Genomic DNA, 12,463 nt, shown 5'->3' with positions numbered 1-12,463 from the left:
GTTAATCGAAACAGAATAGGATAGTGAGTGTATAGGAGAACCTCAAACTGCATGCAGTATTCATTTAAGATTCGCTCCGTGGACGTTGCTTAGCAAGATATGCAGATCTCACACTGTTGTGGGAGATCTCAACTGTAATCATACCATGTAGATTCACATCGCGTAGTAGTTTACAGGAGTTCAAATTCTATTCAAGCTACAGAGGCAAGCATTGTACTTCAACTTCCTTTCCTTTCAGCAGCCAAACATATGTCTACCATTAAATACCTCTTTGACCATTCCTCTTGTTTGATCCTATCAGTGACCTTAGATTAATTAACAATATGAGTAAATTAATTAAATCTAGTCACGTATAGACCTTCATGATCAAACTTCCAGTCGTGACCACTACCTCTTTCCACACAATCTCAGCTCTCAATTCCAGAACACGCTGGGATCGTTGACAACAGTCCCAGAGAACAGCAACCAATGACATCAACCGGACAACCAACGTGGAAGACGGAACACCAACCCATCTAGATTCAATGCAACGGGCCCCATCGATGCCATACTCAGCCGGACACCTTCACCTCCGCACTGGGAAAACAATCGTCATTACCAAACATGTAGGAAAAGAAGGCCACCTACCACAATGCAAGTGACTGTCATACAACCTGCAATTAACTAAACAATATTTTCTATAGTTTAAGGGGGATACTACCTACATCTCTGTCTTTTACAGAACTAGAACTCTTGTATAATAACAATAGGGACCTATATTGCAAGGCTGGATAAGAAAAAACGTATAATGCTTGTTTAAGATGTACTACCCCCCAACGAAGCAACCTCGTCTACAGACGTAAAGAAAACCCCAGAAAGACAGTGAGCGCAAGCATTCGGACACTTTCAATATACCTTCCATTCTTTCCCCCAAACAAAAGGCTTAAAGGCCACAGTGCTTCTGCCTGAATCAGGTCAGAACATTGACACATTAATCCCGGCATGTTCCATGATCCACCTGGCCATCTTAGCTAGTGTGGGCACTGACAAGAGATTAAAAGCCAGAAACAAGGGTAAGAGCTGCCTCGACCTCCATGGCCTGTGAAGGGCCATAACTATCTCATACAGCTTGATACGGAGCACCATGCAAAAGCTATTCCACACCAGGCTATTCGCGCCTTGAAACACTTGTTTATAGACGTGTTATAAATGCCATATCATATTATACCCACTCTGCCTCAAAACGCAGAGAGGGGGAGGGGACACAAGATTTCATGATGGGACAAAAGGCTTGGGGCAACCTCACAAGCCCCAAAAACCTCTCAAGCCACTGGCACCAGAGACCTGTCGCTCACCATCAAGTGGGGATCCCCTGTCAGGCTTGATGGAAGAGTCTGATTCCAGGGAAGAGAGACTGGAAAATACAGGGAAAGTTCCAGTAAAGCTGGAAACCAGGCTTGTAACATCCAGAAAGACATCTAGAAAGTCACAAGTCTCCCCGCTTCACTTTCATCACAAAGGGAGGAAAGACATACTGAGCCCCTGGACTTCACGCCTGCAGAAATGCAACCAAGGACAGCAGAAGGGCTCCACATGCCAGCTGAAGAATCAAGAAGGTTTGACTTGGAGATGGGAGTCAAACAGGTCCATCTGAAGTGGCCCCCACTTGACCTGCAGGGAAATAAAGATGATTGGGTCCAACATCCAGGCACTGAGTTCCCTGAGATATACTGAGCCCCATCCCGCTACCACATTATAAGTCCTGCAAGGTACTCTGCTTTCACCGCTTGGTGCCACTGAAGACGATAGTGCCCAAAGTCTTTCACCCATCACCCCCTGGATCTCCGCCTTGTGACCCAAGGTGACTGTTATATTGAATCACTGGCACATTATCTGTTTTGAGCAGAATACATATGTCTACAATGTCCCCAGTGAGAGTCCTGATTGCAACGGGAGACACTAAGAGCGTCAGACAATTGATATGCAGATCCGGCTCCATCAGAGACCATTACCCCTCACACCCACCCCACACCTCTCATCGAGAACGTGCACCAGCTCTGGGTACGCTTCAAAGACGACCTAACCATTTTATGCCTCTACATGGTCTAACCACCAATGAAGCTTTACGTTGGCTTCCAAGTTCAATGGCACTCTTTTTTAATGTCGTTGTTGTATAATCCTTTATTCGACTTCGAGTCTTTAGGCAGCATACAATATACACAAAATACAAAGCAATGTAAACAATCGCATTCTAAAATGTTCAGCGTGCAATTAATCCATCCATCCCAACCCTTACAAAATGGGCATATCTTAAAATAAAACATACACAATATGTGCCTAGGGATACCTACTTGGGAATACCCAATAAATATACATTAAAACAGATACTAACACACCCAACTTGCACATAGGTCAGCAAATGTTCACAGTCACATATATTGTGCTGATTCCATACAATACAGTTGCTCACTAAGATGACAATTTCCAAAACCAAATGCCCTATTCAATTGTTTGCCAGACAGTAATGGAAGAAGGCCATGTGAGCTAGCTACCGTTCATGGCTTGGCCAGAAGGAGTCTCATTAGCCAGGCCCGATAGATCTATTTTGAAACAAAATAGACAACATCCCAATTGTGCATTGACTTACCGAAGGCGATGGCATCATTCAGTGTGGGACTCCCGTGCAGTGTCAGCCATGGCTTGAGATGCCTGACCCTCAAGCGTCTGAGACCACCACACAGAGGCATAAAATGCATCGCAGACTCTTCCTCAGCCCCACAAATAGGCACATCCGCCCAGTGCTGCGTGAATTCTCTAACTTTTAGACAGCCTCAACGGAACTCTAAGAACAGAGTACGTGCATACGGGGGAGGTTGAGATGTCAAGACAGACCCTTGTAACCAAAATCCCCCTTGTGTATCAGGTAGACAGGGCCCCAAGATAGAGACTGACAAGAATTTAGCAAATTGACCCCAGTATAATGATTGACACACAAGTTTTCCCTTGTCTCACCCTCCCTTGTGATTGCCTGCGGGTCACCCCAATGATATTGTCTCTTACCCATGGCAATCAAACACTGTTTAACATGATCCAAGGAATCTGGTGACCGCAATCTAGTGTCATTACGAGGGACATAGCATCACAGTATTTAGAGAGCTGTGGAACACCCCAAAATCTGCACCCAATAAAACACAGGTCTAAACCCCACCGCCTCATCAATTGGAATCATATCACATTCCAAACATACAAGCGCATTGGGGGCACTTTGCGGAGGCATCGAGATAGACTTCAAAAATGTATTTCAGTAATACACAAGGTTTTCGTACTGGTGAAACCCCAGTTCTCAGATCCGTAAAGGGGTGGTGCCTTGGCCCGTGCCCTCTAGACTTCAAATGCTGGTCTCATTGCGCCGCCCCCATGCTCTAAGAAAACCTTTTTTTCAGGGAGCCGCTATATTTTTCCAAACTAATGATTGCCTTGAGCAGCTGTGGACCCGAGCTGGTGTTACTGGAGAACCAGATCCCGAGGTCATCACACCTGGGCACCTGTTCCAGTTCCGCGTCTCTGATACTGACATGGAGGGATGTTTTTTTCCCATGATTCGGGCCGAATACCATAACCTTAGTTTTGTTGATGTTGATTTCTAAACCCAACTCTTCACATTTATTTTCAAAACGCTGAAGAGATGTAGGAAAACATGTCGGCGTTGCCGACAGCAGTACGGCATCTTATGCATAAAACAGCACCGGGATACTGTCGGCCCCAAGACGAGGTGTATCCTAGACAGATGCAACAGTTCCTTGATAATATAGTTGATATAAATACAGAAAAGGAGAGGGGCTAGAACACAGCCTGTCTGACCCTTCTAGCAACAGCCAATGACCCAGTTACATTCCCTGCTAGACCCCAACCTACCGGGCGCTATAGTTACGGTTTATAGTCATTTCTTCGACAGCTACAGCAGCTAATGCCATACCATCTAAAAAAAAGCATCGAATGCATTTTTTTTTAATGGGGGTCCCCCAACTCCCTTTTTTAACCTTTAAAACCCATTTAAAACTCATTTTTATTAAACTAAACCCTTTATAGTCTAAAAAAAAAATGCATTCGATGTTTTTTTTTTTAAGATGCTTTTTTTAGATGGTTTGGTTGTCGATGCTATGACCGGATACCATTTTTACAGTATAAGCGTTGAAGTTGTTCCAGGAGTTTGTGGGGGATGTTCTTGGACGTCAACACCTGCCATAGCAACCTCCTTGAGACACTGTCAAAAGCAGCTTTTAAGTCGAGAAAGGCTAGGGATAGCCTTGACTTCACCTATATCTTGCTGCACATTCAGATGCAGGCGAGATCCCTGGTCCAGCGTGCAGAACCCGGCTTGGAATCCTGCCGCATGTGGCTCAGTAATAAACGCTCAGAATCAGCCCAGGCCTGTATGTGTTGCAGAAGTGCTTTCGTATAGAGCTTCCCAGAGCTGTCCAGCAGAGATATCCGGCGGTACATTTCATGCTCCCTCCTCCCTTATTTCTGCCGTCTGCCAGGAGCTCATTTGTCTTGAGCAGAACATTAAAGAGCCTCAGTAGGACTGGCCCCCCATATTCCTGGTTCTGCCTTGAATAGATCCACAGGGATTCTGTCCAGGCTGGCCGATTCCCCACCCATCTGAGACCTAATGGCGTCCTCTACATCCTTTAAGGAAAGCTGGCGGTATTAGGACATGCCCCCGTCTACCCCATCATCATCAATAGGGCAATACATCTTCCTGCCTTCTTGTTCTCTGTACAGTGCCTCAAAATGACCCTGCCAAGAGTCGTGCATTGCAGGATCACCATTTAGATCTTTATCTGTGACTGCTTTCCAAAAGCCTGCAGAATTCCCCTGCTTATTAGCATCCAGCATTCCCCCCATGTATTCGCCAGGAAATCTTTTTTTCTTGTCTTGCACAATAGATTTATAATTGTATTTTAGTGCCTGTAGGTGGGTCCGGTCTAGCTCCTGATTCAACTTGCTGTATGTTGCCAGGGCTTTCTTTGCGTCGCGGCATGCACCGTCAAACCATTTCTCCCTCTTAAGGGCACCCTCTTTATTAATGGGTTTAGAACTAACCACCCATGGTTGGGTACTTTGGACCAGCTTATCAAAAAGCTCAATCACTTCTCTGAACAATCACTGGTGGAGAGTGGATCTATATATACAATGGACTGTCTCGGGAGGATAGCTCAGGCGTACCATGCTTGCCTTGGAATCGAGATGACACGGACGGAGCAACAGAGGTTCGATCCCCGGGTCCGCGCTTATAAACCTCTGGGTATTAAGCGTGTTATAAATAACCTATCATATCATATTTTGATTACTCCATAGATGCTAGCTATGAAGTCATGTAATCTCAAAGTTCTCAATTTTACTGACCTGCTGGCATGACCTCCAATCGTTATACCACTTGTCGTGGGAGGGTTCAATATCTTTGGGTATATAGCCGCTTTTTAGCGATAATACTATTGGTCTATCATCTCCATCTTGACTTTCAAGGACCTGGAACTCCTTAGAACAAATCCATTCACAGTCTTGAATCAATATATAGTCAATCCTTGACCTCCGGTTTGGGCCGTGGTATGTGACATTTGCTGATAGATCCTTTCTGAAAATTGCAGGACATTGCAGCCCCGCAGTTCAAGACTGTGAATGACTTGGGCCGTTTCCACTGCAGAGGGATGAGTTCTAGCGGGGGGGTTGCTACCTAAACAGGGAATGGCCCAAGCTTCATCCTGATCAAACCAGAGCCCATCCATCTCTCTGAGGGGTTCCAGCTGTAAATTAAAATCCCTGCAACCAAAAAAGCTGGTGAGGGCCTGGGTTATTAGCCTCCCAGTAGAGCACACACTGCCGCAATGGGATAATAGTGGCAGAGGCTTTCATTAAAGTGAGTCTGTTATAAAGATTAAATAGCAGCATTCTAGAACCATCACAGGTTTTTAAACTTAGTTGATGCAGATCCAGAGAGCCAGTCTGCAGCTGCTCAACCACCCAGTTCAAATCTGCCTCCGCCCAGACCAGAAGACCCCCATGTGGTCTCCCCCTTGCACCCTGCTGAGCCACAACAAAGTAGGACTTTACCTCTGTATCTTGATCTGTTCTAGGTACCATGTTTTCTGAAACAGTCGCAATCTATAGGATGCCTCTTGAGTCCTGCTATATCCAAGCTCAAACATTTTTACTACATGATGCCGATCTTCGGTTTGGCGGTTATTTGCGCGACGTAGTCAGTCAAGAGCCACTAGACCTGCCTCAACCACATCATTACCATTGGGTGATTCGGGATGTTCCATTTCATTGTGATGTGGGAGCCTGGCAGGGGGTAGGTTCTAAGCTCAATCATGAACAACCCCTGTACTGGCCCCCCTATCCCTAAGGAACACCTGAATATAACATCTGGGCCCATGACGGCATCTGCAGTGTGTTATATCCTTACGGACCACTGCAAGGTACGAATGAATCGCTTTATTGATAAGATCACCCTGCGTTTCATAATTGTCCTACGCAATTCTTGGGGCATTGTGCAATACTACACAAGGGTCTTTGTTGTTCCTCTGCATACAGCCCCCTGAGAAGGGACAGTCTGTCGCCGCCCTTTTCTCTTGACACCCATTGATTCTTTTGTGGTTCAAGGGGAAGTGTAGGTTGACGACTAGCAGCCAAAGATTGTGGCTGCTGCTGGAAACCTGCCCATCTACCTGCGCCGTTCCTCCACGCATAGTTATTGATAACATCAGTAATTGGGCGTGCCCAGTCCACAGACTCCAGTTTGCCAAAGGGCCCGTCAGGTAGACCAACAGGTAACCTGTGATAATCCCACCCGCTAGACCAGCAGCCTCGGAGGTTGGCTTCTTGGGTTCAATTACCTGCCCAGAATCGTACGATGTGCGTGCACCTAACCACTCTACCCCCACTGTATCTTTTATTGATTTCATTTCCAAGGTCAGCTCTGCTAGACTAAGGTCTTCTTGGGGATTGGATATAGGTGTACATTGGGTCGATGAATCTGTGTCCATAGTGGCTCCCTTTGGGGGGCCACATACTTCTTCTCTTAACCTTCAATAAAATGGGTGCCTTACTGCACCGAGAGCTGCGCTTTACCGGGGGTCGGCCTTTCCCAAGGCCTCAGATCTTTCTCACTTCCTCAGAATGTCCCCCAGAAACGTTCTATATCTGTGGCAGCTTCACTGAGCACCGAGAATCTGATATCTAAAGTTATGGGAAGACCGCTGATGCCCCGTATATCGTCTTTCTGCTCCTGGGGCATCAGAGCTATCTGAACTAAAGTATGAATATCGCCCACTCTATCTGTTCCTGGGGCACCAGAACTATCTGATCTAAGGTATGGATATCGGCCACTCTGTCTGTTCCTGGGGCACCAGAACTATCTGATCTAAGGTATGGATATCGGCCACTCTATCTGTTCCTGGGGCATCAGAGCTATCTGATCTAAGGTATGGATATCGCACACTACATCTGTTCCTGGGGCACCAGAGCTATCTGATCTAAGGTATGGATATCAGCCACTGAGCTATCTGATATCTGATCTAAGGTATGGATATCGGCCACTCCATCTGTTCCTGGGGCACCAGAGCTATCTGATCTAAGGTACGAATATCGGTCACTCTATCTGTTCCTGGGGCATCAGAGCTATCTGATCTAAGGTATGGATATCAGCCACTCTATCTGTTCCTGGGGCACCAGAGCTATCTAATCTAAGGTATGGATATCGGCCACTCTATCTGCTCCTGGGGCATCAGAGCTATCTGATCTAAGGTATGGATATCGGCCACTCTATCTTTTCCTAAACCAGAGCTATCTGATATCTGATCTAAGGTATGGATATCAGCCACTCTATCTGTTCCTGGGGCACCAGAGCTATCTGATCTAAGGTATGGATATCGGCCACTCTATCTGCTCCTGGGGCATCAGAGCTATCTGATCTAAGGTATGGATATCAGCCACTCTATCTGTTCCTGGGGCACCAGAGCTATCTAATCTAAGGTATGGATATCGGCCACTCTATCTGCTCCTGGGGCATCAGAGCTATCTGATCTAAGGTATGGATATCGGCCACTCTATCTTTTCCTAAACCAGAGCTATCTGATATCTGATCTAAGGTATGGATATCAGCCACTCTATCTGTTCCTGGGGCACCAGAGCTATCTGATCTAAGGTATGGATATCGGCCACTCTATCTGTTCCTGGGGCACCAGAGCTATCTGATCTAAGGTATGGATATCGGCCACTCTATCTGTTCCTGGGGCACCAGAGTTATCTAATCTAAGGTATGGATATCGGCCACAAATTGAACAGTCCGCTACACCCAGTCATCATCTGATATCACTCTCTAGTTGTCGGATATTACTGCTGTGTATCCACCACCAAGGGAGATGGAGTACGTAGTTTGCTCGCCTGCAGTAATGGGCAGTTGTCTGGTGTTTCTCCAGCCATTGCCACAGCCTCACCTGAACTCTGTTAGGGAAGACTGTGCATGAAGGAGAGGGTTCCCAGCATCTATCCAGACCTGTGCCTTGGGAACGCCTACAGCGTCCTTGGCAAGCAGCCCCCGGCCACACCCAATCCCATGAAGGGAACACTCTACGGAAAGGGGGACCGAGCTTTGGCCAACGAGGTATCCGATTTGACTAATTTGGTCAGCTCTTTCATGAAGGAGCAGGCCTCCAGTTTCGGGACCTACCTCAGAAGACCATCTCACCCAGTTTGGAGTCTATCCAACTAGCATTCGTATGACGTTCGGAAGAGATGGCACAAATTCCATTCCCTGCTGATCCCTTCAAAACCTTTGAGTCCACTGGTTCTCTGGTGGGTTTGCCCTCTATGAAAGAGCTAGGATCTAGGTCAGCGGATGGGACTAGTCCAACAGCTTGTCCTGGTAGAAACGCCAGGAGTGATCGGTACCTTTCCTCGCGTCCTTGAAACGCTTGCAGGTGAAAGTCAGGCTACGACAGTCCAGGTCTGGAATCACAGAACCATTTCTTTGCAAAGAAGGGCTGGGGCATGCCATCTTAATCTCACCCGTATTTACTCCTGCCCTCAATGACCATGGACTCTGCCATTTGCAGTGAAAGGGTAATCTGATGGTCAGGGTAGCGCATCCCTTATGATTCAAGCATCTCTGTGTGTGGGCCTCCTTTCAAGAGCCCCGTTTGCACTGACCCTGTCACTTCTCTTCACTTTGCCTGCCACCATTCAGTCTCGTATTCTGCATCATCCTTGTCTGAGGCGACTCGTTGGCGAATCAATTGTTCTCTCCTGTGAGGAGCTTGATGCGCGCGCCTTGCACTTCCTCCAGGGATGAGGGTAAGAGACCAGGCGCATCCCCTTCACAATGAAGGTCGCCTGGAGGAGCCCATAGGGGAACCCTTGTCTGTGATAGCCATTCGCACAAGGGCTCACCTGAGGGGGAGATCATCACTTCAGTGGTGCAAAAGCTATTCATTAGTGATGGGACATCCAATCTTTCCTGGACTAGTCGGTTCTATGTCTTTAGGCTGAGCACACAAGGTTGCAACCACGAATGCAGCACAAAAGGCGGCATTCCACAGGTGTGACCATTTGTGCATGGCTCTCTCCAGGTCTCTGTCGGGGTAGTCTCCCCAGCCGCTACAAGGCAACCCCTCGACCCCTCCTCCAGAGAACTCTGCATACCGCGGCCCAGATGTCTGGGGCACAGCTTTTGTGCACATCCTTTTGTGCCCCGGCTTCTGGCGCCACGCTCTGCATACTCCGGGTCAACGTCTGTCCGAAGGTTTGCATTGTACTGTCTGATCTACAGCTTACACAGGACTCTCTGGAAGCCGGCAGCTAGATCCCCTCCCGGATAGCTCTGGTCTGCCTTGCCAGAGAATTCCTCTCACTGTGCATAGACCTGGGGTCCCTCCTCATCTCCATATTCCTCCCCTAGTTCGCCCTCCTCTTCGCAGTCTGGTAACTCTGCGGGTAGACACGGCTCTCAAAAAACAGAACCAATGTTCCTAGCTAGTCTTACTGGCTGGACCAAGAAACACCAGGCCTTGGGTGAAAGAGGAGGGGGACATCTATACCAGCACTGGGACCTCAGCTCAGGGGCAAGGTGCTCGCCTTGAAAGCAAGACGACACGGAGCACCACAAGTTCGGTCCCCGGGTCCGCGCTTAGAAACCTCTGGGTATTAAGCGCGTTATAAATAACCTATCAAATCAAATACATTCTGGATCAAGTGAGGTGGAAGCCAAATGCAACAGCCACCTCTCACAATTAAGCTTTCTTATAAGTAAGGCTCCCTGTTTTCCGTTTTCAGTGATTTGTTACCAGAAACACAGGCGGAAGTCACTCTTTGTCATTTCAGTCTATATTTGTAAAACTAGATACAAACGGAAATGCATGTCTCTTGGTTGGGTCATTAAGTTGTCCATCATGCATTGCAAGTCAATTACTGTGCAAAGTAACAAACAAAGGGGGGAAAGGTAATTGATTTATTTTTGAAGTTCATTAAATTGCTGCACGTATGCAGACGTTGACTTGCTGTGCAAGAAGACGCTACAGGGGATTCCCACTGTAGGCGCCGAAGTGCTAATGTGTTTTCTTCATGAAAATAAATGTGGAAAAATACTGAATGCAACGTATTTCATTATGCAGTAAATAGTAGATGAGGATAAATACAGATTAAAAGGTCAGAAAATAAATATGGATAAATACAGACGGAAATGGTGTAAAAATATATACCATCAAACCGGGAGCGTCACTTATAATTAAGGGAGGCCTCGGCTGCAGTGAATCTTCTCTGCCGGTGCGGTGCGGCACATGGAAGTTAGTACTTGAGCCCTCTGATGTCCTTTGGTCCCAATGAAGCAGCTGAGTGCCCAGTGTCACTGCTCTGAATCCCACAGGCCTAGCACCATTAGCCGGCTGTCAGCGGCGGAAAATACTCGGTGCCGCCATACTCCGCAAAGTGCATCAATTGCAGGACCCATCCAGAGAGATGCAGGGAACCGAAAATAAGCTAAATGCTCTAATCCCACCCGCAGTGCACTGTCCTGCATTGTTATCTGTACCCCACCTCCAGCCAGCTTCAGGGAAGGAAACCAAAGGGAAAAGTAGTGCAAAGCAATGCTCACGTGATAGCAGGGCTCTGCACCCTTTGTACTACAACCCCCATCAGCCCTAGCCAGCATATTCAATGGTGAAGGGCCATGGGAGTCATAGTCCAAAACATCTGGCTACAAGTCGCAGGTTGCAGACACCTGAGAGTGGTGCAACACAAAGAATAAGAGGACAAAGGGCCTCATTACAAGTGTGGTGGTCCAGAAATATGGGTGTCGGTAGCAACGTAGTGGCTCCCTTTCCGGACTGACACACTCTGAATCTGTGGGCAGAGGCCGTTATGCCTGCCAGGTCTGACCTGCCGGGCGGAACAGCCCCACACGCAGACTTTTCACAGAAGCACCGGCAGCGTTGACAGCGGTGCCGTGCTTCCGTGATCCCATTGCCATGGAGTCCTGTGGGAATGGGGACTTACTGATTCCGCCGCCTGACTTCCCGATCCGCCAGGACTTGTAATGTCCCAGTGGCAGTGGGAAGTCAGGCAGCGGAATGGTGTTACAAGGCCGGCAGCAACCCGCCGGTCGCACCAGCGCGTTACCGCCGACCTCGCAATGAGGCCCAAAGTCTTACCACCACCAAACCCCTAAACATGCACCAAAGAAACTTTCTGTGATGTCCCAAAGACATTGCTGCGACCCTCAACATTGTTATTACCAATACGTTGGCATGTCTATTAGGACACAGAGCTTTTCCAAAGAATCCGTATTTGCTGAAAGAGCAGCCAAGAAAAAGGAAGTGGCCAACTGGAAGTGACATCATGGACTATTCATAAATTGATTGGCTGAATGACTCGTTTGATATTAAGTGTTCCAAATATTTATAGAAACTTCAGGAAAGGCCCAGGGTTTTAGGGAGAGGTAGTTAATGATAGAATTATTTTTTGCAACTGAAAGAAAAGTGAAGTAAGGTGGAGCACAGGCCTCACCTCCCGGAGATGTCCTGCACTTTAGTATGTATTGTGCATTATTGAAAGGTAGATATTATGGCAGGGATGAGGGCCAAAGCTGGGGCTCAGGAGGGGCGAGAACAAGACTTTCAACTTTGTGTTTCTGCTCTGTTTCTCCTTCAGGTATCACAATGGCACCCTGCTGGACCAGACAGCGTACAGGTACAACAGTAACCTGGTACTTAGGAACCTGGACCCGAGCCAGGCTGGGGAGTACTACTGCCTGGCCCGAAACGAAGCCGGATCTGCCAAGTCCCAGGTTGCCCAGCTGTCCGTCATTGGTAAGGACCAAAAAAGCCCAGTTGAAGTTGGCTTCACCACTTGGTACTATGAGAGCACAGCTGTACGTGCATGGAGGATGCTTGAGTTGCCATATGATTGTCCCCTGTCTCTGTGCACA

At 47.6% G+C, this 12,463-nt stretch overlaps 1 protein-coding gene across 4 annotated transcripts in view; it reads left to right on the top strand.

Annotated features, from left to right (window-relative positions):
• Nucleotides 1–12,463, top strand: part of CILP (cartilage intermediate layer protein) — a 160,995-nt gene that overhangs the window by 122,724 nt on the left and 25,808 nt on the right. For all 4 annotated transcript variants that reach the window (XM_069625105.1, XM_069625103.1, XM_069625106.1 and 1 more), the window contains one exon: nucleotides 12,187–12,344. In XM_069625105.1, coding sequence (XP_069481206.1) covers nucleotides 12,187–12,344 — 158 coding nt within the window. The remainder of the gene's footprint in view (nucleotides 1–12,186; nucleotides 12,345–12,463) is intronic.

The sequence above is a fragment of the Ambystoma mexicanum genome, chromosome 11 (genome assembly GCF_040938575.1).
Source record: "Ambystoma mexicanum isolate Mex_15411 chromosome 11, UKY_AmexF1_1, whole genome shotgun sequence".
NCBI lineage: Eukaryota > Metazoa > Chordata > Amphibia > Caudata > Ambystomatidae > Ambystoma > Ambystoma mexicanum.
The sequence above is the reverse complement of the archived record's forward strand: the minus strand, read 5'-3'. Positions and strand labels throughout refer to the sequence as shown.